This window comes from Denticeps clupeoides, chromosome 13, assembly GCF_900700375.1.
Source record: "Denticeps clupeoides chromosome 13, fDenClu1.1, whole genome shotgun sequence".
Classification (NCBI taxonomy): domain Eukaryota; kingdom Metazoa; phylum Chordata; class Actinopteri; order Clupeiformes; family Denticipitidae; genus Denticeps; species Denticeps clupeoides.
Genome location: NC_041719.1, coordinates 6,448,880 through 6,476,007, shown reverse-complemented (window position 1 = coordinate 6,476,007; position 27,128 = coordinate 6,448,880). Strand labels below are relative to the sequence as shown.

At 43.2% G+C, this 27,128-nt stretch overlaps 4 protein-coding genes across 6 annotated transcripts; 1 reads left to right on the top strand and 3 right to left on the bottom strand.

Moving 5' to 3' along the window:
- Positions 1-648: 648 nt before the first annotated feature.
- Positions 649-2,805, bottom strand: LOC114801607 (T-cell surface glycoprotein CD3 epsilon chain-like). Of its 3 annotated transcripts, none has more exons than XM_028999682.1 (6): positions 2,646-2,805; positions 2,141-2,338; positions 1,862-1,996; positions 1,605-1,651; positions 1,415-1,522; positions 649-1,098 (listed from the first exon to the last, which is right to left on the bottom strand). In XM_028999682.1, the coding sequence occupies exons 1-5, from the start codon at positions 2,698-2,700 to the stop codon at positions 1,463-1,465; spliced, it is 495 nt and encodes a 164-aa protein (XP_028855515.1). In that variant the 5' UTR covers positions 2,701-2,805; the 3' UTR covers positions 649-1,098; positions 1,415-1,462. The 3 variants fall into 3 exon arrangements, with proteins under 3 accessions (XP_028855515.1, XP_028855516.1, XP_028855514.1); XM_028999683.1 differs by having other exon boundaries at positions 649-1,095; XM_028999681.1 differs by lacking the exon at positions 649-1,098 and having other exon boundaries at positions 1,305-1,522.
- Positions 2,806-7,436: 4,631 nt separating this feature from the next.
- LOC114801604 (serine/arginine-rich splicing factor 1-like) lies at positions 7,437-9,490 on the bottom strand. Its single transcript, XM_028999677.1, has 4 exons — positions 9,250-9,490; positions 8,500-8,684; positions 8,097-8,269; positions 7,437-7,995 (listed from the first exon to the last, which is right to left on the bottom strand). The coding sequence occupies exons 1-4, from the start codon at positions 9,447-9,449 to the stop codon at positions 7,795-7,797; spliced, it is 759 nt and encodes a 252-aa protein (XP_028855510.1). The 5' UTR covers positions 9,450-9,490; the 3' UTR covers positions 7,437-7,794.
- A 1,083-nt stretch (positions 9,491-10,573) lies between these two features.
- On the bottom strand, positions 10,574-13,604 carry LOC114801602 (fructose-bisphosphate aldolase C-A-like). Its single transcript, XM_028999676.1, has 9 exons — positions 13,518-13,604; positions 13,104-13,234; positions 12,711-12,922; positions 12,583-12,637; positions 11,847-12,007; positions 11,518-11,601; positions 11,249-11,423; positions 10,799-10,998; positions 10,574-10,712 (listed from the first exon to the last, which is right to left on the bottom strand). Exons 2-9 carry the CDS (start codon positions 13,213-13,215, stop codon positions 10,626-10,628), a joined length of 1,086 nt encoding a protein of 361 aa, XP_028855509.1. The 5' UTR covers positions 13,216-13,234; positions 13,518-13,604; the 3' UTR covers positions 10,574-10,625.
- A 3,690-nt stretch (positions 13,605-17,294) lies between these two features.
- Positions 17,295-25,403, top strand: LOC114801599 (von Willebrand factor A domain-containing protein 7-like). The gene is given in 20 exon segments (XM_028999674.1): positions 17,295-17,517; positions 17,773-17,846; positions 18,215-18,319; positions 18,499-18,749; positions 18,834-19,067; positions 19,160-19,256; positions 19,456-19,578; positions 19,669-19,864; positions 19,983-20,158; positions 20,247-20,359; positions 20,456-20,572; positions 20,752-20,940; positions 21,859-21,985; positions 22,082-22,234; positions 22,320-22,412; positions 22,537-22,817; positions 23,267-23,403; positions 23,930-23,960; positions 23,962-24,090; positions 24,704-25,403. Coding segments are annotated over 17 exon segments (2,934 nt in total). The 5' UTR covers positions 17,295-17,517; positions 17,773-17,846; positions 18,215-18,319; positions 18,499-18,503; the 3' UTR covers positions 25,196-25,403.
- Positions 25,404-27,128: the final 1,725 nt, after the last annotated feature.

The window sequence follows — 27,128 nt, the reverse complement described above, 5'->3', positions numbered from 1 at the left end:
AATGAATTTTGCATATGACCCTAAACTTTTAAATAATATTGTGTATATTTTAATTTTCATGCCTGAGAACAATGCAACCTGCTAATTTTATGACTTGTAAGCAACTAAACATGCTTAAAGACAAGGTCTAATTAGGCCTGATGGAAAATCTTTCTGTTTTCATAACTGCGAAGTTGCTGTAGATGGATAATACCAGCTTTAAATAATCATTCCATTTTCTCACAACTTTTGGGGTTCCACCTCATCTCAGATTTCTTGTGTGCTGATTGGTCAGTCTCCTGCATATGCGTATGTCTTCATCTAGGAGACCAACGAAGCCCAACATATTTTAATTGTGACTGGCATAGATTCTGTGGCCAGAATGAAAAGCGTGTAACATCCTTTGTGTGACCCCTGTCTACAGAGAATTCTGGATTTTATGTTTGGATCTAAGCCATTTCAGCATTGAGTTTTCACTCTTTTCCTGGATATCGTTGTCATTTAATTGTGGTTAGTTGTAACTGGACGTCTTTGTTAACCTAGGTTTATTTTTTTCATTTATGTATTCACTTCAAATTGTATCATTACTAAGCCGAATAAATAAATCTGATAAATGTAAAATATTCACTCCCTTTAAAATAAATCACATTTGTTCCAGTAAAATCAACAGATTTATAAATAATACTTTTATTTTTAGAAAATTAATTTCTACAGAATCATGTTTAATTTGAAAGAATGCACGGGTGAAAAAACAAACAGGAAGTGAGATTTGATCTCAAATGTCTTTGAGACAACAGTGTCTGCTGAACAGTCTGCAGGGCCAAAAAAGCTCCACAGAACTAGATCCAAGTAAAACCTGCTAATCGCCAGGTCTAATAGTTCAGTGCCTGCAGGGAGGCCATCTTATGACACCATGTCCCCGTTTACCTCGTCTGGAACACTAACAGAGAGGACAATTAATGGCACAGGCGTTACTAGAAGAATTGTCTTGAGAACCTGAAAACCTCCTTCCTGAGTGGGTGTTTCATGGTAGCTTGATGTTCTGTGGTCTCCATCTAAACCAAACAAGAGACGCATTCTTGAACTCCGACCAGGCACCCAGAAGCAATTCCACACCTGCTGTACACAAGATGTACAAATGCGGACCTGCTTAAAACCTGTAGGACTCTTGAACCCTACAATCCATCTACCATCAAGAAAATACGCAAATATAAACCAGGCGGGGTGCAGTCATTCTCACTTGATGCCAGATGAAGAATGTGAATCAGACGCGGATGTGGATGATTTAGGTCCACGCCACCGCAAAAATTACATTTTACATTTTCCACGCATCACACCATAAAAGACTTTATTTGTTTAGCTCATATTTCAAATACATAATTCACACAGTTAGAAGTAACACGTCATTTAACACGTGAAAATGAAACATCTTTACACAGTAGAGGAGCCCGGATGAAGATCAGATGAAGATGTCCCTGGCCCTCTAGCCCATCCTGTTCACCGCTGCGTACGTGTCTCTGCTGCGCGAACCAATGTTCAGAGGCTGTCACAAGAAGAATGAGAAGAATCACACACCTGACCCTTCTGGAGTCACACCAGCATCAGAGCTTTGAAGGCGGGGATACCTGATAGTCTGGCTCGGGGGGCTGTGGGGCGTTCCTTTGTCCACGTGCTGCAATTTAGCAAAATAACAGAACAGTCACATGTGAAATTGATGTTCCTGACATGATGCTTTCATTCCACTCATTGCCTAATTTGGATCGTCAACAGGATGGAAGCACAGGAGGTTGAAATGAAGACATTTTGTGAGGAACAGATGCTCTAAAAAGCAAAAAACGTTGGGACAGACAGGCAGGTGGGATGAAGAAAATGCTCATCTTACTTTTTTGTGGCGTGGACGGAGACCTGCCCTTGGCGAAGTAGTGCACAATGAACATGAGAAACGTGGTGACTGCCAGGTCCAGCCCGATCACGATACCCAAGAAAGTAGCATTTAGATCATAACAGTTTGGGCACCCTGTAAAAGAACGACTTAAACTCTCAAATTACCACGTTTGTTAGTAACCCATCACTTGTGGATGCAGGGTAAACAACCAAATAACACATTATAATATATATATATTTTTTATATTCATAATTACCAGGGATGACGGTTCCTTACCCTTTCCTTTGACATAGAATTGAACTGTCTTATCAGCACAGGAATACTGGCCCTTGATACTTTCTGAAAATTTGATTTTTTCGTGCGTTGCGTTGAAAACCACGAGGTTGTTGTGCTCCTTTTTTGTGGTCTTGTCCCCATCGAACTCAGGACACTGGAAATGAACTGAGTCTTGCCAAAATGAAACATCTGAAACATCTGTTTTTAAAAACAGCCGTTATAATGGCATTATGGAGGCATCCATTATAATACAACAAACCTCAAAGGCTGAATTTATTGACAAATGCAGGCATCACCGATAGACAGAAAATAAAATGTCTTTAGAGAAAATGAACCAAATCGCCGTTACAGTCAGCATTTGTAACATGTCCAGCAGAGAGTGTTTCTAATCACTTACATTACACATTAAACCAATAAAGCACACACCATATGATCATAACCAGCTACCTCTGGTCCAAAATGCTCGATGTGAAGGAAGAACAGAGAACCAATTCAAGCTGCTCACCATGACCTTTGACACAGAGGACGATGAAGGACAGAAAAAGAAGGGTAAAATTCATTATGATTCCGCTCCTTTGCAGTTCTTTTGGTTTGTAAAGTTCGTGCGTCTTCTCTCTGCATGTCCTCCTCAGTCAGGCAGGAAGCTGCATCATGGCGCAGCCTGGAGTCACTTCGAGCCTCAGAGGAGACCCTGTCGTGCCTGAAGAGTGCTGATTGTGGACATTTCACACTTATTCTTGTCCACACTGTGTGACGTGCAGAATAGTGCTTTTTTTATCAGAATTTTATTGTGAGAAATCTGTGTTTTTTTGTGGTGTGCTGTGTTGGAAACTGTAAAAAAAATCCTTCATTGCGTGTTTTACTGCTACAGAGCTCAACTAAAGAATCTTGCTCATAAACAATATGTTGTCTGGGGAAGTAATTCATTCTGAGAAACACCGTTTCACCAGCTTTTGGACTGGGTTTTGTTTCATTATACTGTGGACATGAAGTTATGTGAAGTTAAGTCTGTTTTTATGACACTCAAACATTCTGAACGCATTGTGTAAGTCTGGGTAATTCTTTCCATTCTGCATCTGTTGAATGAAGTTAAAGTTCATCGTAACGTTCGCCTGGATCGTGCAATGCAAGTGCGTGTTAAAGCTTTGGCGCCACCTGGCGGACAGCAGGAGAAAGCGGCCTGATGTCGCCCGGGTCCCCCTCTCTAGCACCAAGACAGCCCTGACCTGCAGTGGAGTCCAGTACCGAGCTGTCGGATTGAGCCTTCGCCGCACATCTCACAGCCACATCAGCGGGACCATGCAGTGTGGCGGGGCGCGTTATCCCGCTGAAATGGGGTTCAGCCCTCTCGGAGCTGTTGTTGAAGGAGGCCTTGCCTCCTACTTTACTCTACAGTGCTGTATTAATTACAAGCATAACATCCTGGCTTAACTACATTAACTACAGCTTGTGTTAATTACTTCACCATCACCCACTGCTGAAGACCACGGCCTTTACATCAGATACGACCCCCTACAGACACCTACAGGAGTTCTGCGGCGGATGTTCTATTTCAGTCAGCAGTTATGTGGTTGAAGGAGGACCGAAGCATCAAGCTGCCCTCAGTCACACACACACACACACACACACACAAAACAAACGTTTCCAAAAGGTCTGTAAGGGTTTAAGTTCATGCCGAACCTTAATAAGTCAAATGGTAAGTAATATGTTTATGGCATTTGCCTTTTTAACCTACATATAAAATATACCCGTTTGATTTGCGACTGTTTTTCTAATTATTATTATTCAAAGTGGACATATCGAACAAACAAAAAGTCAGTTTATGAACTGATTCTCTATTTTTTCCAAGCACATTAATATTAATACGGCAAACAAACAAACAAACAAGCAAACAGCAAAGTTGCGAGTCTGGTGAAGTTTATAAGACAGTCAGAAAATTATTTCAACAAAGAACTTTCCACTGACATCCTCATTCCTCCAGACGTTAGGGTTTGTGTAATCATGACTGTAATCTCCAGATCATATGTCTGCAGCGACTGTAACTGTTTTAAAAAGAGTTTCCATTCATTTAACTGCAAGGAAAATAATTTTGTGCAGATTTTGCCAAAAGAAAACAGGAATTATGGTGATTCGATTTTTTGCCAATCTTACAGTTTCACAGCTCCAGACACTGCTCTTGAATTAAATACCATTTCACTGCCCTTGGCTCCTTCTGTAGTATCTAACTGGTTCTCTTGACTGCAGCGTACGTGTCTTTACTGCGGGTGTAGTCGCTCAGGGGCTGGAAACCAAAAAATAAACATATTTTACAGGTTGTAGACAATGACATTATTAACAATGACCCGCGTTGTTAATATTTTGCCATTATAAAGGTTAAATTGTCTCTCACCTCATAATGTGTGTTGTTCGGCTGTGGTGGGGCATCTGTTTAATAAAGGGCAAAATCAGAAATAATACACACAATGTTACAGTACAGAAAAAAATCTACTAATCAAATGTAATAATTCATTATCAATGTTTTTATTTACCTCATCATGGTAGTGATCCGATAGACATTTTATCATAGATTACCCAACATTACATGATTGGTAAGTCTAGTTAAAATATTTTTAGTGTGAAAAGTATATTCTCTATTGCAACGTGTTTTTTTTTGTGGCCTCTCAAAGAAAATTTCCCCCAAAACATGAAATGGTGGCAGTAAAGAAAGACAGCTGAACATTATTATGATGAACATTATGGATTGTGTCAGTGCGGCTGGAGCTGTAGTGAGACAAAAAGCGGCAACAAATCCCGCAGTCATCTACACGCCTTGTCAGGTACCTGCGGCAGATCCAGACTTCCTCTTGCCGCGGACCCATGCGAAGAGGATGACGGCCCCCGTGATCAGCAGGTCACAGGCAATAGCCCCCAGCATAACAGCATAATCCACATCATAACAGCCCTCACAGGCTGTAAAGGAACAAGAGGACTTCAGCAGGCCATGCAGCAGCCCTCAAACACCTTACGATGTTCACGTAATAATACTGGCTGTCCTAATAATAGTCATGGCTGCCCACTGCTCATCAAGGGTGATGGGTTAAATGCAGAGGACAAATTTCACTGTGTGCACTGTGACAATCTGTGTCACTTCACAAATAATACTGCTTCTTTCACATTAAAGATCGAAGCGCCTTACATGAAAACACAGTACAGCTATGCAAAATTCTTAAAAACAGTGAGGTAAAGTCACAGTTAAATAAAATTAAAATAGCATAAAATATAAACAGATAAAATTCTGTTCTCTGAATCTTGCCGTTGTTCAGACAAATGAAAGGCTGAGAATGATTAGAATGAAAAAATCCGGTTTGTAAATTTGAGTGGATGCAGTTGTAAAGTAGTAGTAACTACACAAAATTCAGTGTCATGTTTAAAAAAATGCCTCCTCACCTTTTCCTTTTATATAAAACTGGATTGCGTCTCCCTCACAATGGTATTTTGGTTCTGGGGTTTCAATATAATTTATTGAATTTTCCACTTCATCGTTTTTCTCATTGTAAAGTTTTGTCCCGTTAGGACAAGTCATGGTCACATAGCTTCCATAAAATACCACATTGCCTGGAATAAAGTATAAAGTAAGAAAAAAATATAAAACATTAGTCATTTCTAATATCTTATTTTTGCCCACACCTGTTCCAAAACGGAGGATTAAGCAGCTCTGCGATTTTAAAATGAAATAACACAGCATGAAAGAAGCAAATGAGAAGATTTCACCTTCGTCTCCTGTCGCGGATGTTGCGACAAATAAGAGCAAAACAAGCACGGCCTTCATAATTAGATTCATGCAAAAGAAGTAAGAATTATAAGACTAACAAGGAGAAGACACCAATTCTCCTCCACCCTTCTCCTCCGTCTCTCTTGCTCTCTCTGTGCCTTTAGATGGGGGGAGGAAACAGTATGCGCTCAGAGAGGTCTGAGCTCGAACTTCCTACCCTTTAAAGCTTCAGGACTCGAGCTTGACTTTAAGCACCGAGGGCTTCCAACAGCTGTTAGATTTGGAAGGACAGGCGACATTAATGCCATTTCTCATGAAGTTTCACATGGTGCTCATTGCGCTGGACGTCTGGACTCTTCTGGAAGATCTTCCACTCAAGAAATGCAATGGAATCACGAGTCGCCTGTTAACCATACATCTAAGGAGCACATCGAGAGAGCTGATTGGTCAGACAGGTCATGGTGACTTAAGGCAGCATGTTTCTCACTTAAAATGATTTAGTGGAATGTAAATAGAGAGAGCAGAAGCCAGAAAAGACTCGGGTTCAAGTTTTATGAAATGTCAAGGATTTCGACACAAGCACACAAAAATTTATTTATTTTTGCCTTTTTCCACTGAGAATAAAGTACTATTTCTGCTGAACTGGTTCTTCTGTTTCCTGATGAGCTGTGGTCGAACCTGCATGAATACACACAGAGTCGCAGCGCATTCTACACACACCAAGGCCACAGAAGGCCCTGCAGCACACGATGGAGCCGGACTGCAACCCAACCAAGATCAGTGCTGCCCAGGCCAGAGGCTCGAACCTGGCTCACACTAACGCTCTGAGGGGGCTCCCCCTAGCGGCTATTTCAGGCCGAATAAAATGGTGCAGGTTTTTTTTTTTTTTAAGTAAAGGTACACCTATGTACCTTTACTTAAAATACGACTCATCCTGACAGTAAAGGTTGTAGAAAACCTCTAAATTCATTAAAAGAGACTATATTAAAAATGGAATGATCTTTCCAGTCCAAACCCTATTAAATATTGTTTTTAAGGAACACTAAATTACTGGCAGACCAATTGTCATGTTCTTTTGAAAAACTATTGCATTTGAAAAAGTAAGGTTTGATATTGACAATAAGGGCGGTTCTATAAATGGGTCCTTTACACTTAACCCATCTCAACCCCAGGGGGCAGCCAGCACAGGCGTGTTGGGACGATAGTGGCATTATTCAGTACTCAAACCAGCAACCTTCTAAATTTGGGCCTGCTTCCTTATCCACAAGGCCACCACCACCCAATGGTGGTATTGTAGTGTTCTTAAAAAAAATAAACAAACAAAAAACACTGGAGCATGTAGGTTGGCCACAAAACAAAATTGCCAAACTATATATATATATAAAAGAAACTGCTATGAAACCCTAGCAAAGATTAAAAAAAAAAAAAAAAACCACCCAAATTGCTGCTGATCACTCTTCCCCCATGTTTATCAGTAGAAGCTATCAGAGTTAACCCCAAAACTCCAGAAATAAGGTGAAAACTGCACATAAGAAACAAAACTGCTTTATTGCAAAGATTCCTTTAATCCATGATGAGACATCTATAGGAAGACAGTAAAATCCACCCCATCTTGACAGGGACGCTTACAAAAGAAGTTCAATGCAGTTCACAGAACACCAGACTTTTGTTTTATTTAAAAAAAAAAAAAAAAAATTAAATACAAAAATTTGGACAATACAATCTAGATGAAAAGCATGTGGTCAGCAAAAACATCCCTTGGAGGACTATTATACGAGGAAAAAGGGAAGTGGAGCGGAGAGGGAGGTCAAAAACCAAAAATAAAAAAGGGGGCTGGGGGGGCAGGTTGGTTGACGATGAGCTCCACCTAACGTACAGCATTCGAGCCGACAGACAGCAGCACTTAAGACCGTGAGCGGGAGTGGCTGTGGCGAGGGGAGTACTGGGGAGACCCGCGACCGCCACCACGCCGGGGGGAGTAGCTGCGACTGCGACTTTTGCTTCGGCTGCGACTCCTGCTGCGACTCCGGCTCCTTGAGCGAGACCTTCCATAACTGGGGCTACGAGGGCCATCAACCTTCACCCGGACATATGCTGTTTCACCCTGAGAGAGAGAGAGATATTATATTACACACCGCCCATTCATACGTGGATGGATTTACATACAAAGCGGTCAGACACTAGAAAATAATCAGGATAACCCACCTCGTGTGAACGGAACTTAGTGTTGTCCAGCTTCCGAACGGCGTAGGTCATGTCCTCCTTGCGCACAAACTCCACGACCCCAGTCCCATCACGAAACACGTCTGCGTAGCACACGTCACCCGCCTCTCGCATGTGATCCTTCAGGTCCTGCCAACTGCCACTGGGAGGAAGTCCTGGAAGGCAAAAAGACAGGGACTGGTCAAAACAAACCTGGATTCTGGACGGAAGTTGTGATCATCTTCATATAATAAAACTGCTTGACTGTGCTGTGATATTACACAGATTCTGAACGTCAGTATTTAAACCTTTATTCATTTCAGAACTTTGTGGTCACGTGGGTCCAAACAGAAGCAAAAGTTGCCATTTACACCCCAATTACAACAGACGCCCCCCCCAAACTCACCTGAAACAATGACTCTGTACTCCGACCGCCGGGAAGGGGGTCCGTATCTCCCCCTCGGCGCTCCGCCCCCCGCTCCGCCGAAGCCGCCTCGGCCCATGCCCCGTCCGCTCCGGGGGAACTCCACGCGCAGGCGGTACCCGTCGTAATCGTAGCCGTCGCGTCCATACACGGCGTCCTCGGCGTCCCTGGAAACACACGCAGCTCCTGAGCGCCGCTACCAGCCGCCCCCGAGCCACCAAGCGCTAACGCCACTCCGGTTCGAGCGCGATTCGGACCCCGGCTAGCCACGCGGCTAGCGGCTAAACAAAGCGCGCCGCCGACGCCGAGCACGCGCTTTGTTTTGCTTCCACGCGCTATTAAAACAAGCAAAAAGATCGGAAAAGAGAGGGGGGTAGAAAATAAAATTATAATTTCCACGAGGAGCAGCAGAGTTCGCAAAGAGAGGCGCAACTAGCATGCTGGCTAATAAAAAAAACGTGCACGACGCGGAGCGAACAAAACGCCGCCGAGCGCCACAGATTTCGCGCGGCAAAGCAGCCGGCGCCGCCCGGGCACAAGCGGCCGCGGCGAAACGCGCAAAAACGGGTAAAATGCGCACGGCGACGCGAGTTAAAAATAAAAAAAAAAAACCACGCGTTCGTCTCCACACGACAGGGCTTGTGCGGGAAGTAAAACTCCGGCAGCGTGGGCGCCCATTGATCGGAGGCGCTAATTAGCTTAGCCTCGCCGCTAACTGCCCGGCTCACTTACCGCGGATCCTCGAACTCGACAAAGGCGAACGGGGGCCCTCCGCGGCGGTTCTTCAGGTCGATGTCCCGAATGGCCCCGTACTTGTAGAAGACGTCTTCCACGTCCTTGGTGCGGATGTCGGGGGGAAGGTTCCCCACGTAGATGCGGCAGTCGTTGTTACCCGCCGGGCCTCTGATCACGCTGCTGCCGCCGCCAGACATGCTTTAAAAAAAAAACCCAAAGTCTTTATATTAAAAAAAAAAAAAAAAAAAAAAAAAAAAAACGCTACCGCGCTAAATGAACAGCCGCCGCGCAGAAGCCAGAAAGAGAAGCCGGCGGGATAAAACGGCTCCTACTACGCATAGACGCCAAATAAAAGTCGCCTCAGCAAAGGCCCGAGCTGGTCCGCAGGCTGAACCGCGCGTCGCTGGAGCGGAGGGACTGGGAAGCGGAAGCGCCTTATGTTGACCCGCCGGAGCGCGGCCACATCCGCTGGAAAACCTAGTTCACGTCAGCAGCGACGAATGGATCGACGACCGAATGGATGAATTGAGCTTTTTTTTTTTAATTCTATTTTATTTCACGATCCGCGTTGGAGTTTTACTTTGTTCTAATATTATGTTGTTATGTTGTTATGTTGTTTTTATTCTCGCGTTGTTACGTTGTGCAACCTCACTAGATATTTCTGCTAAATAGCTACTATAAACCACTTTAACTTTTATAAATCATTATAAATTACATTGCATACTTTTTTTGCACGATTCACCCCCTGTGAATATACAATGAAACTAAATGTGCACAGTGTGTTTTGCATTTATGTTTAAATCACAAGTAAATCATATTTGACAAATGCATTCTTTTAGGCAATGAAAAAAAAAAAAGGTTTCTTTCACACAATGCAAATTTTTATTATCAGAATTAGTGGTATTTCTGCTGTAGTTTTAAAACACACCACCACTGGCAATCACAAAATATATCATTTCAGTTAGACACTGTAGCCATCTATCAGATCCAGAATATTCTATTTTAACAATGTGAAACAAGCAGAGCGTTACCCTAACATAAAGTTATCCTTAGTTAAACTAAACACAGGAATGATGCCGGAATCACGATTTGCATTTTTAATTGGCAAGTTAATTTAAGATTACTATAATACTAGTACATTTTCCTGGTTCCATAGCAGCCTCTTTCCAATATGTTGTCTTCAGTTGAACAGGCTACATTTTAGACATCTTGTAAATTGATATTAAATGACATCAAAGCATCTAAACTCAGTATAATTGTCTAAATATTAAAACTAAACTGAACATAGATAGCACAAAGCTCTCAGGTGAGCATTATGGGTGTGGCTGGGAATTTCGCTCTTGATCGAGGAGTGTTGGGGTCATCAGCAGATCTTAGTAGGCGTAGTTGGAGATGTAAATGAACTGTTCGCTGTTGTCCCCGCAGAAGGTGTACCTCCCCTGGGACGCCAGACTGTTGATCTGGTGAGGAAGCATATAATGTGAAATAACGCGAGACGCATCAGAGGGATGTTCCAACTGTTGCTGCCCGGGGAGTGTTAACGTGCCTCCGCCCGCTTGATGAACTGCTCGGTTGCGGCGTTCTCGTTCTCTCGGTGCCCACGCCACGTTTTCAGTGCGGAGGCCTGCAGGGCGCGGCCGAAGGAGAAGGACAGGGCCCAGGGCTTCACCAGTGGGCAGTTGTTGATGGCGTTCAGGTTGAGGGAAGCCTCCTCCTCGCTCTGTCCTCCTGAGAGGAACGTCACCCCTGCAGGGGACAACGTAACATACTCCAGTAACTTATTGCGGCATCCATTCTATTTCTTGGACAATATGCGGCTCTCAATATTATATAAGAACTCAGAAATTCATCTATCTCTTAATAATCTGTTAAAAATTAAATGGCTAAAGTTAGCAATTGCTTAACTTGTAGGCATATCAAAGCATTTTATATTCAACTGCGCAGACGCCTGGACTGCCCAGCACTTTATGAGAGAGCTGTGTTGGAGCTACGCAACCTGTGACAGCGGGGGGAACAGTGCGACGTAAGGCGGTCACCGTGGCCATGGCAACTTCCTCCGGGGTGTATTTGGTGGAGCAACTGTGGCCGGGAGTCACCATGTTAGGCTTAAGTAGCGTGCCCTCCAGATAGACATGATGTTCGAACATGGCCTTGTACACGGCAGTCAGGACCTGCAAAGCAGGCACATACAGCGGCCAAAAAGTCCCTTGAGTGAAAGTAAATGGGAAGCGTCAAGGTGTATGTAGCGCTGGTGACGGAACCAACCTTCTCTGTCACAAACTGACAGCATTTCAGGTCATGGTCTCCATCTGGCAAGATTTCCGGTTCTATAATTGGCACAATACCATGCTAGAAGGATATTGATGGGGCACATTTTAGAAATCAGTTTAATAATAATCTTAAACATTTTAACAAGCTCACTAACATCCTCGAATACTGGGCCTGTGAAAAAGTAAAACACATGGGAAGTGATTGTTGCATAATTTGTGATGTAATGGAATGGAATGGAATGGAATGGAATGACTAATCTTAAAGAACATAAAGTACATACGTTTCTATGGGAAAATGGCACACGTTTTTTATCACCTCCTTACCTGCTGGCAAATGCTAGAATAGCGGGCCATGACTTTGGCGTTCTCCTCGATGGCATGTTGGGAAGGCGTGGAGTCACTGATCTTCAGCACACAGCGCCACTTAGCAAAGTTCGCCCCCTCTTTTTTGTACTGAGCACAACGCTCTGACAAGCCATCGAGCCCTACAACAAAAACTGCGGTTAGCACCGCTCACTCGGCCCTTATTTTAATGGTTCTAAGACTTGACGGCATGGGTCATGTTTGCCAATATCACATCAAATATGGATTCTTGGTTCAAGGCAAGAAAGGGATTGCTTCATAAGTGAGGGAAGGAATGAAAAAAATCTAGTAGTAACATTGAGACATTGAAACTCCCACTTTACACCAACCAAATTAAGGCTTTTAGTCTATGACTCAACAATAAAAGTTCTTGTATGTATGATGTATATGGAGCGACTTGAAGAATATTTTGCCAAATAAATGTTTGTGGGCTCTATAAAGGATGCCCAATCTGAATAATCTTCATCTGATAATCTCAACTCCTGCCTGGATATTTTCTATAAACTAATTCTATAAAACTAAGCAGTCAGTCCTTTCTTCTTCGTGTGTATTTGTGAGAACCAAAGCACTAAAATAATAGATGTTCCGGGTCAAGTCTTACTCAACACGGTGAAACCTTGCGTATGCCTGGGTGCATCAACTCTGTTCTAGACTCTTCTAGAACCTTCTATTGGGATTATGTAATCTGTTTATTTACCCTGTGTGGTGGTCTCTCCATTAGTTCCTGGTAATGGAACCACCCCTTTGTCAACCTGTGAAAGCACAAGTGAAAAGATGTAGGTATGAGACAAAACCTGCCTTTCATTACTGCTAAAAAGAATGTACCTTAATTCCAACGGTGATCCCTTTATCCTTAATCATCTTAATGAAGCGAGTTCCATCGTCTGCAGTCTGGTAAAGAGTTTCGTGGAAGAAGATGACACCTCCAATGCAGCTGTTGATGCGGTCGTCGGCACTAAAGAGCACCTGACGAAACTGTCGGCGGTTCTCTTCTGTGTTCTCCACACCTATCTGGTTAAGGCGCTTTCCCATGCTGCCTGAAAGGCACGAATACACGCACTAACACAAATGTCCCACGAAACCACAGTTTCACACCGTGGTGGGGGTTCTATAAAATCCATCTGAGCACATGCGCATTCCATTTATGTTTAAAATCTCCCAATTTACAGCCGGGGGCAACTAAAGAACGGATTTCAGAGAAATTGTCCACCTACTGACCCACAGATTCATCTGCAGCCAAGATTCCTTTCCCAGGGGCTACAATGCGCAGGGCGATCTCATGTAGCTCCTTCTTCTGGTCAGTGGACAAGGTGGGGAAGTGGTGTGCCATTTCGAACTGCTCTCAAAGCCTAAAGAGTCACATATTTTTTAAATTGGTTAATTATGAAAGAATGAACTACCAAAAAATGTGCATCGCAGGCTCGACTCTGTTACAAAGTCAGACGGATGTCATTATTCAAGAGTTTAAGGTCAAAAAAGAGACAAGCAGAAAAGCACTGGCCACTTGTCTGTAAATAATATTCATACAGCACAAAAAATACTTACACAGATGCATAGAAATCAAACTAAAAAAGTAAACCAGCAATTTCAGTGCAGTGTAGGAATCAGTAAAAGACGCAGACGGAGTCTTACCGGGCAAGGTGCTGGAAAGGGTAAAAAGCCTTCGTCGCTGGGATGTTCGGGATGCCGTCTCTCGTCCTGACAGGGTAATGATGTTCCCAGTCTCCAGTGACAACACTAAAGCGCAACAACTCTGAGGCGGGGCTTAACGTCATGACCTCATTCGTATCCCCTGAAGAAGAAACACTCTTGTGCATTCCGAAACCCTTCAGATGCGAATGCCTAGTGATACGGTGACCCGTACGAATCCCGGTCTTAAAAAGCTTTTTATGTATTGTTTAGCTGGCAGTGCCCAAGAGTTTCATCTAATAAGGTCGCACGAGCTTGGTCATCATTCTGAAAACCTGAAATGGATGTTTTTAGAACTTTAGCGTGAACGCTTAGGCAAAAGCACAGAAAAAGTTTTATTAATTGTAAGGTATCATAAGTTTCCATTATTACATTTACGCTGTAAACTACATAAATGTAACTGATTAAATGAAAACATTTGGATTGTCCACATCTTGCTTAAATGTTTATAATGAGAAAGATCTCAGTTCTCATTTAACCATAAAAACACCTTTCCCCCTATTAATGACTTAATTAGGTGAAACATGCTTTAGGCTAATCACCAGGGTCTCAGAGCAACCCAGCACAAAGTCTAATCCATAAGAATCGGTGTTTAAAACCATTAAGGGGGCCAGGAATAAGACTTCATGGTTTGTGAACGTGGAAATAACTCTGTGATCCAGTTTTCAAGGACAGAAAAGGAAAGACTGGAATAATTAAAATAATTAGAGAGTATGGAAACTGGAGGTATGTGATAAAAATGACCCAGAAAACATTTGCGAGAAGAAGATCGAGTTATGATATGTATATATTGTTTTTACATATGGATATTTTAAGAATAACCCCCACCCCTCCAAAAATAATAAAAGAACCTGCACAATGTGTAGCATAAATGGTCATAAACAGACTTACATTGTGTAAAATGAAAACACTATCACTTCCACTCAGTCCATCCCAAGCACATAATGACATCACTTGGCGCTGGGAAGAAAATTGCTTTGCAAAGCATGAAAAAAGTCACATGACGGACAATCAGTGAGTGGACAACACTAAAAAAAGAACAGGCTTGGACAACAAATGAAATACGATGCTGGACACCTTCTTTTTTTTTTTTAAGACGCCTGAAGACGGCAGTCTGAACCACACAAGCGGCTCTGATTATATTTAGCCTCCTCCACAGGGGGCTGTGGCTTTTTCCTGATACCTAATTAAAAACACTTAATAATGCTGCTTTTTTTTTCGGTCTCCAATTTTCAGTTCTATTAAGGTTGCTCCCTTAAGGGTTTGTCTTTGCTCCCACAAATAGGTCACACCAAGGTCTAAAAGTTGGATAGATGTGTTCAGGTATAATATATGTTAAATCAGACTTTACAGGCCAAGGCAGGTTGCAGTCTGAAGCAAGCAATTTTGTAACTCATTAAAATCTGCTGCAATTAAGCTCTTGATTAATTCTCATCTACAATGATTTAGTGATGTAATGATTATTAAATTATATAGACGCAACAGCATGAAACCCACAGCCAGACTTTGCAAGGCTGAACATCTTTTTTGACAACCTAACATAATTTATTGGCATTTTATTACTTTGCAGATGTACAGTGCGAGGTCTGTTGCTCTTCTGGTGTCACATGGCATCTAGAACCTACACCATTTGTTCCTCATCTATGAACAACAATATGTGTGGGACAGTTTCCAACACAGCAGTCATGGTGGGATGTGTGTGGTGTGTTGGTATAACTTCATCAGCGTGAGGCCATTCTGTTGAAGTGAGAGAAGGTACTAGACATTTAAAGTGAAGTGATTGCCAAATGTGATACACAGCACATGACAACAGCTGGGAAAAATTCCTCAATTTATGAAGATTATCAACTTAACAGTAGTTCATATGACTTTATTTATTAATTCTAAAAATGACAAGCCTGAAATATCAGCAGACTTTTGACAACTGAAGAGACCTGCATCGGATGAAGAGACCTGCATCGGATGCTGGCCAGAGAGAAATGCACACATCTGCCCCCGTGTGGATATCCCAGGAATTCCAAGTATATGTTTTTATGACAAACCATGCAATGTTCCACAGATCTTTTACATTTACATTTACAGCATTTATCAGAGGCCCTTATCCAGAGCAACTTACAATTAGTAGTTGCAGGGACAGTCCCCCTGGAGACATTTAGGGTTAAGTGGGGTTTGAACCTGGGTCTTCTGGTTCATAGGTGTCTTCTGGTTCTAGGCTACTACCACCCACATTTCTTTCTTTGCTAAGGCTGAATGCACAGTGATAACACATTTCTGAGCATCTAATAGCTGGAACGGTACTGCATGTGGCTGGAGGATAAGAGAAAAGTGAAGAATATTTGTGGGTCTGCTAAAATCTCACTACAAGACCACATCACGCACAGCTTTTTTTTTTTATTCTCACAACAGCTTAAGCTGTGCACATGAGCCTTCCTTGACCTCCTTTTGCAATGCCTGCATTGAGAGCCTTTGCATGCAAGAATTTCACTCTTGTGCACTATACCTGTGTACTAGTCACAATAGAGTCTGTATAATAGAAGTGATTTGATTTGATTTGTGCTAATGCTGGTGCAGAAAATGTTTCAAAGACAGGAATTAAGCTTATTTTACAGCCTTTTTTCTGGAGCAGCCTCATTATCATAGAACAATAGATGGAAAGAAATATAATTTCCACAACATGCACACTTTCATTCAATTTAATTCATTTAATTCAATTGTTTGGTTCCCATTTACCCATTTAAAAAAACACTCTAGTGGCAGGGACCGGTATTGGACGGATGTTACATTTCTGGGCTCTGCAATCTCAGAAACAATGAAAAAAAAACCCAGCACACCACGACCAAAAAAGCACAGCAGTGAATAAAATTCCTCTACCATCTTGTAAGATTGTGATGACCCTTGCCCACCAGGGGGCACCTTATCACTGTCTTGTCTGCCCTAATTGCCCTCACACATATTCCATTTTCATTGGTGTTCCTATTTAAGTAATTGCCTCCCTCACTCTTGTGTTGCTTCTGACTTCTGGATACTCTTTCCTTACAGTGTGGACCTTGCCTAAGTTTGCTTAATGTACCATTTACTTTGTGTCCGTTATTAAATCTCATTACGTTGCGCACCTGTCCCTCGTGCATTTGCTCCGGTGTGACAAACCTAAAGAAACTCTGGATTATTTTTACACACAAAAAAGTGTAATCTGTTCTTGGTGAATTGATATTGATTCTACTTCCTCTTGTTTCTCATGCAAATTATAAATCACACACACACAGGATCAGCATAATATCATACATCAGGATGCGCTGAAATGAGTCAGAGAGGCATTCAGTTTGGGTCACACACACCCAAGACAAAAGTGTCTAGTGACTTCACTGAACAAACAGACAGCAAATGCGGTTCAGTTTGGGTCCTTCTGTTGGCTAGCAACACGTTTGCCCTGTTTCTTTTATAAATCTGAGATAAAGGAGCCACTGGGGGATGGGCCGGGCAAGGGAGGCTTTTCATTGTAATCATGGGCCCAATGGATTTCTTACCAAGAGAAAAGCGGGGACTGAGAAGGTAAGGGGGGGGCGAGAGGGAACTTTGCAGAAAGTGGTCTGGGCTCCAACACCCTGCTAATGTATTCACCCCTATTGTGAGAAGCCAGTCCACCATGCAATAATGGGCCTAGCTGGACAAGGGGGGGAAATAAGAGTAGAGGCGAGCGGATCCCAGTGAGTCATTCTCAGCATCAGCCTGCTGTCTGCACAGCCATCCTGTCTGCATCCAACCTGTTCACTTCAGAGTAGACACTCAGCCATCAGCTCGGGCAAAAAAAGTCAGTACATCCGTAGCTGCTTGTGAGTTCTATTTGCAGGCAACTGCGTGACTCTGCGAGTCTCTTCCCTGCAGGCGGTCTGCATATGCAGAGACCTGTCAAGACAGACGTGCTTCTCGACTCTGGACTGAAGAGGTGAGATAAACTCAGATCATAAAAGCAATTGGGTGATGTTTGAATGGCATGTTTCTTGCATGATAGAAATAGCTCATAAATCAGAGACACACTGTCATTCATTAAGTTATATTAAATATTTATGTAAATTTAGCATTGCACATATGCTCGTATGTAACAGATTTAACTTAATTTCATTCTGTCTGTATTCTAAAAATTCTAAAAAAGATATTTATGGACTAACATAATTGAAAAACTTTTGTCACTGACATTTAGCTTTGTGATACAGTACAGCAACACAGCCATACTGGATCATAGGTTTGACATAGATAAAGAAACTTCCAAATGAGGTCAGTGGTATTCGTCATAAGTTATCTAACAAAGGACAAACACAATAACCTAGTTGGGCTTTCACACTCGTAACAATCCCACTATAGATCTAGTGCAGATTTGTGTTTTATATAGCTATGACCTGTGACACTAAATTCTAGAAATGAATGAAGACTGAATTTAGTGTAAAAATGAAGGACATCCATGCTGTAAATTCCAAGATAAGATGTTATCATTAACTGCTGGCATTCAAAGGTCCTGTGCTTCAGTGTTCCGACTAAAGCTTGTGTGTTTAACAAAAGGGCAGTTCTAGTGTGATAGTAAAGATAAGCAGTGATTTCTAAAGCATGAACCATGAAAAATAATATCACTTTTCTTTCTCTTTCAGCCCGGCGCTCTGTGGCATCAGACCGCATCCTGTTAGCAAACATCTGACAGACATGGGCGTGATCTTCTGATCTGCTCCTCTTCACAGGCTACCTGCATAGAAAAGGTACACTCTACAATTGCAGCAGTGGCAATACTGCACATTAAAGACAAGAAAAAACAAAAATGCACTGAATTATTTACAAATGCATAATTTAAATGAAACAGTTTACACCATGTAGTTAAAAGTCATGCTGTTTGGTAGGTGGTGTAGGTGTGATGTGGTCCGTTCCACCCATGTCACAGCTCTGATGTCCTGGCGAAGGCTGCGTGGTGGTGGAGGAACACAGGTCAGGATTGGTCTGGCTTCCCTGGCAGTTCAGCTGCTGGTGCTGTCAAAATGCCACGCCTTCCTACCCAACTTCTGGTCCCAGGTCCTGACTCTCTCCTGGGACTCTTACACACATCAGTACATGACGGAACAAGCAGTTCTCAATGTAACCATGGAAACACTGAGCATGTTGCCAGGACAACACCATTCAGACATCCACGACCAGGTACAGTTGCTAACAAATAATCTCAAACAAATATTTCAAATTAGAAATTAGTAACTGGCGATTTTTCTTAAATTTGGCACTCAGGCTGGATTGGGTCGGGGATTCTGGCGTTCCGTCAGAGAAGTGGTCCACTCCAATGCAGCCATGGATTTCCTGAGCTCCACCCGGTCCGACCCGGTCTATCACTTTGACTCAGAGCGAGTAGAAGGTGCCATGGAGATGCTGCGGGAATTCTGGGCCCAGACTGTCCTGCTGGCAAAAGCCAAGGAGTATCAGGGTGCTCGGCACAACCTTGGGCAGCTCTTTCATTCTCTACAGGTTCAAGGTCCCTTAAATAGATATATTATAAATAGATATATTATAACAGACATGAGTTAAGTGAGAAATATGTTCTTTTTGCCAAAATGCAGGATTTCTACAGCCACAGTAACTGGGTGGAAATGGGTCAGCGTTCAATCTACCTGCATCTGCTGAACCCCAAGGAACCTGCCATGCCCATAGCCTCAGGTCAGTGCATGTGGCTAAGCAAGATAAAGTAAAATTATAACAGGGTTTTGCCCATAATAAAAATCTGGTTTCTGAAACAAAACCAGTTCAGAACCTCTGTCCTAGAAATCCATTTATCTAAATATGGCGTCCTGTAGAACAGCCTGCAGAACCAACAACAGTCTGTGAGCCGTGGGTCATCATTTATTTTCCATCACAGAGGACACCCCCACATGCTCTGAATGCCATGGACTCACCTGTAAGGATAATCTCCTCAAACTGTCCACGGGTCACCCGCTTCTAACCACAGGTTACTTCAGCTCATTTCCAGCCAAGCCAGCAGGTATCCATCCAATTTATCCAAGTTCATGTATCCGTATTTACCATGTCACATTTAATGTGTATCACTGAAGTGACTGTGAGGTTTCTTCAGGGAAGTGCAGTCACGGTGGACTTCTGGACAGCAGTCGTCACCGGGAAGCCCAAGGGGGCATCAATAAAGACAGCACGTCACCTTTTTTCTCCCCCCACCATTATTTACATGTGGAGGCTGCCCACCTCGCAACCATGGCAACCCTAGCAGTGCTGAGAGACCTCCGGGATGCAATAGGGGCCAAGAGCTTTCTCAGGTCAGAGGTTGCGCCCCCCTAAATAAGGGGGTTAACTACGGAGAAGCAAGTTGAATGAAATTTGATCACACGTGGGCTTAAGTGAGAATGAAGCTCAATGTCAGCTGTGTGTCTGCAGGCTCTTCAGCGTGAAGCAGCCACCGGCTCTGGTGTTCGTCATGGACACCACGGGCAGCATGTTCGAGGAGATCTCCGCCGCCCGACTGCGAGCCTACTCCATCATCCAGGCCCGCAACAGCGACAGCACCAACAGCCAGCCTGGCACCTTCATCCTGGTGCCCTTCCACGACCCCAGTGAGAAGCACAGTCCTCCATTTTTCTCGTTTAAACATCCAAAAACCTGTGGGCGATTTTAAAAGCCACGTACGTATTTATTTCTCAGCCGTGGGCCCGGTCTATGAGACCGAAGACCCCGAGCAGTTCCTGTACCACTTGCAGGAGTTAACAGCACTGGGGGGAGGGGATGAGCCGGAGATGTGTCTCACAGCCATTCAGGTAACCATGGGACAAGCGTGCAGTGTCTCTAACCCTCTGAAAGGACCGCTTCGTGTTGTAAACGTAACGTGGGATTTAAGGCTGACATTTTTCCAGCTGGCATTGATGCACAGCCCGCCGCTGTCTGAAATCTTTGTGTTCACTGATGCCTCTCCTAAAGACGCCCACCTTTATGATGCAGTCAAGGCCCTCTCTCTAGAAAAACAGAGCAAGGTACTTAATGCTATTTCACACCATGCCGGCACACAATGTCATAATTATACATGAATTCTACAATTAAATTTAAATGAAAAAAATTGTTTAATAAAAGAACAAGCATTCAACATTTTTATTAAGTTGGCTGCAGTTAAGAAACTGAGAGCCTCAGTCGAGAGTCTGCCTCCCTCCTCCAGGTGACCTTCCTCCTGACTGAAGACTTGAGTCGTGCAGACAGACGGATCAGGAGGCAGGTTCTTTCTCCTGACCGCTTCTCTCTCTACACTGCCCTGTCCGCAGCGTCCGGCGGTCTTACCGTCTTCACTTCCAATACAGACATTCATAAGGTGTCTGCCATTGTCCAGGACAGCATCGCTGCCAGAAAGGTGCAGTACGTTACATTATGTAAAAAATAGTATTACAATATCTGATTCTTGTGAGATTTATAAATATTTGGAGACTGCAGTTCAAGGGTAAGTGTCATGTTCAACCAGACTGATATCCTGTACAGACTTTAACCATCCTGTATGGTTATAGATATCGATCACTATTATCAATAAAAACAACAACAAGAAAACTGGCATTCAGTGTCATAGCAGGAAGCATTGCCAGATACAGCTTGTGAACATGCATTGTGAGTACAGGGACCAATGGGGCAGTGGTGGCCTAGCGCTTATTGAAGCGGACCCGTAATCAGAAGGTTGCAGGTTCGAATCCTGATCTGCCACTGTGCAAACCACCGTCCCCACACACTGCTCCCCGGGTGCCTGTCATGGCTGCCCACTGCTCACCAAGGGTGATGGGTTAAAAAGCAGAGGACACATTTCGTTGTGTGCTGTGCCGCAGTGTATCATAACCACTTCACGTTAAATTATGTAAAGCATATAGTTTTATATTGTGGCCCCCTTGTGGTCTCCAAAAGTCAATACTCCAGACTACTCTTTAATTGTACCTGTCAATCTGATGCCTTTAAAAAACACACAGCTACTCTACCTTTTTACCTTCATGCCTGCTTTGTTCACTATTGTCATCATCAACAAACCTTCAGGAATGTTGGAAACCAGACACGTGGTCTAACTTATGTGCTTATGTGTTTTTTTCATAGTCCAGTGTCTTCAGTTTAATTCTATAATCTAAAAAAATGCAAGACCCATAAATTAGTAGGTGTGTCCGAACTTTTGACTCCTACTATATTGCATCCCACACCTTTTTTTAATGTCGAAATCTGTTCACATACACTCAATGAAAATAACCTACATTGGTGGTGAAAGGACAGAAGACTGTTACCACCTCTGTCCGTATAGGTGACCCTGCTGCATGCTGAGAGTGACTCTTCATCCTCTCACTCGTTTCGGGTGGACAGCAACATGAAGGCGGTTACCGTGCATGTGACTGGAACTTTGTCACACCTCACCCTCCACAGCCCCACAGGTAATGGGAACACAAATGTAACTCGGATGTGCAAAACACACACACCCTCCATGGCCCGAATAGAAAATGTGAGCAAACCTACTGTCCATCTGTCAGGGCGAAGTCAGGTGCTGCCTGGTCCCCCGGATCCTTTGGCAGAGCTGGAGCAGTTGCAAGGCCTGCATCGGGTTATCCTACGACCCCCAATTGAATCTGGGCAGTGGATAATTAGTGCCAAAGCCAGGGGTCCAGTCACCTTCAATATCCTGGGTGAGTGCACAGAAGATGAGCATCATGTATGCATATAGAACCAATTGTATTTATGATGTGTTTTACATTTATGCTGTTTTTTTAGGTGACAGCAGTTTGGACTTCATTTATTACTTTGCTTTAGAGGCCAATAAAACCCATCCAGGACTGGCAAAAGTTGAGGGCAGTCCCATAGCAGGTGTGTCAATGCTAACCATAATATAATATTATGCACCAACATTAATTTAGAACCACCAGTTGGCATGTAAATGAATGTAAAATGTTGAACGGTGCTCTTCGTTTTTGGTTTTGCCTCCATTCAGGTCTTCCGGTCTTTCTGGTGCTCGCCGTAACTGGCCTTTCTCCATATGAAGAGCCGACCTTCAGTCACGTGACTCTTCTGGGGGCCACTGGTGTAAGCTTGCAGTCAGTGCTACTGAATTCGTCCTCATCCTGGTGGTCTTCTGAGGAGGAGCTGGTGGGTCGAATAAGCGCTGTGCCAAGAGAGCCTTTCAGTCTTCGTCTGTCTGGCGCTGATGGGAAAGGGAACAGGCTGGAGAGGGTGTCGACAGAGATGATCCAGCCTACACATGTTCAGATACAGGTAATTTAACCCCCAACATATGAATGTGAACATGTGAAAATATGAATGCTTTTTGTAAGAAAACATTTTTTTATTCATTGGTGCTGAATTGCCCTTAATTATAACGGCATTAGTTTGACATTTTCCTGTAATGCTTGGCGTTACACCAGGTGGCGCACAAGTCACAGATAGAGCTGAAGATCTTCTTTACACTTTTTTTACATGGTCATGAATGGCAAGCAGTTAGGATGAATAGTCACCAGGTTCAGGACGCGTTTATATAGGTTTGAAACAGTAAAAGATGTTTGATAATAAATCGCTGTCCTTTTTATGTGTATGTCTGATATGTATGCATATGGTGCTGGCCCGTCTGTCAAATATTAAACGTCAATTTGGGCCCTGAGCCAAACAGTTTGCCCACCCCTGAATTAGCCTCTTGTCTTTTTCTTTAAAACCTGGATGCTCTCCAGGTTCTCTACATGCCACGTTTGGTTCCTGGCCACAGGTCAGCTGTACCCTTCAATGTGTGGAATCACGGCCCTGCTCGCACGTTCACACTGTCTGCCGAGGACAACCGTGGCTATCTCACACGTATGGGTCCCCACAGGTGAGTCAAACTCAAATATGCATCCACACTTCACCTGTGTGTGAAACACAATAGCTTAAATCTGTGCTTCTTATATCAAGCACTCGGGGGCCACCAAATCCAGGTTTTTAAAATGGTTTGAATTTACCTTGCTCATCGAATCAAGGCTTAGTTCACCTGGGTTGGTGACTTGGTACCAGGACTTTTGCATAAAGGTTTGCAACGTCGTTCTGTTAAGGGTTGCCACAGCAGATCAACTGGCTGTCCACACAACTGATTTGGCAAAAATCATTGTGCTGGATCATTGTGCTGGACGCTCTTCCTGACACAACCCTGCCCTATTACACATGCGTCTCCAATGGCTGGTTTATAAAGGTCCTCAATAATCAGTGCAATGTTTTCAGCTTCTTTCTGGGGTTCAGTGTATTTGTTATGCCTGGTATCATTTTGGAATCCTAAAAAGCTCCCTTCACATAGAATTGTGCATGCACGTATAGAAATGACCGTACCCATCAAACCAATCATTTTTGCCTACTTTGTCTTTTAGGTTCTTTATTCATAAAAGAGCGTCCAAGAGGGGGGGAGGTAGAGCTGAAAACTCCGAGGAATGCTGAGGCTGGAGTGGCTGTCACCTTGACCCTTATGATCCGAGCACTGGACTCTGCTGACTCAAATTATGCTGTCGTCCATCTAACTGTGATTCCACTGGTAAGTATAGGTGCACTGGCACAAGCAATATCTTCTTCCTTTGGCTTCTTCTTTTTGCGTTTGCGACAATGGTTGTCTGGTTGGAAGAATTGTATATATATTATAATACTTTAATACTTTTATTACAACACTTTACTATAATATACAGTACAGGCCAAAAGTTGTGTTTTCTTTATTTTCATGACCATTTACGTTGGTAGATTCTCACTGAAGGCATCAAAACTATGAATGAACACATGTGGAGTTATGTACTTAACAAAAAGTGGAGGAAAAAACATTTCAGGTGACGATCTCTTGAAGCTCATCGAGAGAATGCCAAGAGTGTGCAAAGCAGTAATCACAGCAAAGGGCGGCTATTTTGAAGAAACTAGAATATAAAACATGTGTTCAGTTATTTCACCTTTTTTTGTTAAGAACATAACTCCACATGTGTTCATTCATAGTTTTGATGCCTTCAGTGAGAATCTACCAACGTAAATGGTCATGAAAATAAAGAAAACACATTGAATGAGAAGGTGCATCCAAACTTTTGGCCTGTACTGTATACTACAACATATTATAGTAAAGAAACACAAAAACAGTAGCAGTGACAAGGTATTCTGTGTTAAAACAGGAACCTGACACATCACCTCCCTCCTGTTCAGCGATACTTGTTGAGAACACCTGTCCCCAGCAGTGCTCTCGGGGCAACTGGAGCGTTACCCTGGCTGTGACAGACCGCGGTTATGCTGGTCTGGCTGCTGTTCAGCTCTCAAAGGGGGACGGTACCCTGTTGCTCTTCCATGAGGACCCAGTGTCCCAGGGCCATCACGAGCAGCACATGAAGGAGCCTGTGAAAGAAAGTCAGCTGGTGCAGGATGACCCCGCTGTGAACGTTTCAGACTGGTCCAGGAACAGGCCTCTGAGACTGAGCTACACCTCCAGCTGCTGTGCGTCCAGAGCGGAGCTGCTGGTGTGGGACCGAGCGGGAAACATGCGCCGCTGTCTTCTGACCTCCAGCCTGCAGAGGGCCTGGCAACAGAAGAACGGAGCAGCCAGTCCGACGTCAGGAGCACTGCTGAGCCTGGTCATTTTTTTTTGTCTGCTACAGGAAGAGGTGTGCTGAACATTTTCAATCAGCTTTTGCACATTCGTGGCAAATAAAGACAAGTGTGAAGACTTTCTGTGTGAGTCTTTACACAATTAATTACATAGGTATATAAATATATTTTGTATAAAACTATACTTTTTAGCTGAATAGATCTTTTGAATGAGTGATAATACATTATGTAAAGTAGCATGTTTGCAAGCCTGCAAAGGCAGATATTTTGCTTTGGGACATTCGATATCTCAGGAATACTAATATGAATTCTTCATACAAATTATTTCACCAATAATCACCACTTCATACTGAATCGTTTGTTAGTGTCCCCTAATAGCTCCCTCACTTTGTTGGGCATTAGTATTGTGTGTCTCCTTGATTACTTGTACATACGTCCACTGTAAATAAATGCACTTTTATTCAATTTGTTAGCCTTGTGTGCATCCAAACACTATGAGCTCACAAGCCACATGCAAGTATCACTAAACTCAAAAAACCCTGTTGATGTTGATGTCAAAGCACACATTTTCTGTCACGTCCATGCGGGCATGACGCGGCGGCGTGAAACGGAGAGGAGGACGAAGAGTGACGAGGAATGACAAGGCATGGAGGACGCTTTCACCTGACATCACGGACCAGGGGTTTAATGGTGAATCACAGGACAGGGGAGACATCCGAGACGAAGACACTAGTGAACACGGAACATAACTTCAAAGACCTGACAGCGGACAGAAACGAACAGGGCAGCTTTATACAATTAACACAGGTGAAAACGATTAGGGAACATTACACATGACAACAATGAAACTCCGGTCCGGATCCTGGACCGGAGTAACCCCCATTTCGGACCGGATCCTGACAATTTCTACATTAAATCACTATCTAAAGATTAGATAGATTTCACTTCTAAGAGTGAAGACCACGTTTTTTATTGGTTTGTCACCTTCTAAAAGACAAACACTTGCATTGTGCTTTGACAATTAGTGTATTGTCAGAAGGTCTGTTTTGGTTCAAAGTGTAGCTTAGTCAATGTCAATGCTGACATTGCAGTCCATAATCAGACCAGTCAGAGGAGGGTGAGGTTCCCCTACCTCTGCTACAAGAACGGTGGAGGAATGTTTTCCACAAGAACAACTCTTTACACAGCAAGAGCCAGTAATTAAAATGTTTTCTTTGTTACTGCAATAATATATTACAGTCTCAAGAGGCATCATTGTTACCACTGTGCTGTTCACCATGTACTAAACCCCTGTTTCGTGACGTCGTGCGTATACGTCCTTCTTCCTCGCCATGTCCAGCCGTCGTTCCAGATCTACTTCCTCGCCATGACTGGTATAGCTTCACATTGCTTTAGTACAAAGAGCTACAGTAGACATTTCTAATATGATAAGATGTTTGTACAACTAAGAAACAGACCACGTATTTAAATGCATTACACTTGCAAAATGTCTGCATGAAGTGACTGGATAGACTGTATTTTGAGGTGCGTTCCAGGTGCCATGTAAAAAGCGTGGGCACTTTTCATCTGTATGGTGCATGTTGTAAATGTATTATGTGCTTATGTTATGTAAAGTCTGTTTTCTGCATGTGCGCCGATGACACATCACACATCACTCAAATTCTCAAATAAACACAACACACTGTAGGTTGCCAGTTTCATTTATTTATTTACTTATTATTAACCATCCTAGCGAACAGTGAGGTACACACTGCTTCGGCTTCATTATCCATCCATAGTTCCGCACAATTACGCATACACACCATTCATGTTTTCACCGTGGTTTTCCTGGTTCGGCAGCATAAATGTTTTCCATGGAAACATGCACCCTATGAGAACAGTGCCTTTATAGTCTTGGGACAGGGGAAATGTGTGTTTAATGTAGTGTTTGTCTGCTGTGTTTATTTTGATAATGTATATGTGTTCTTTGTATGATTTGAGTCATGTCCTTTGTCTTAT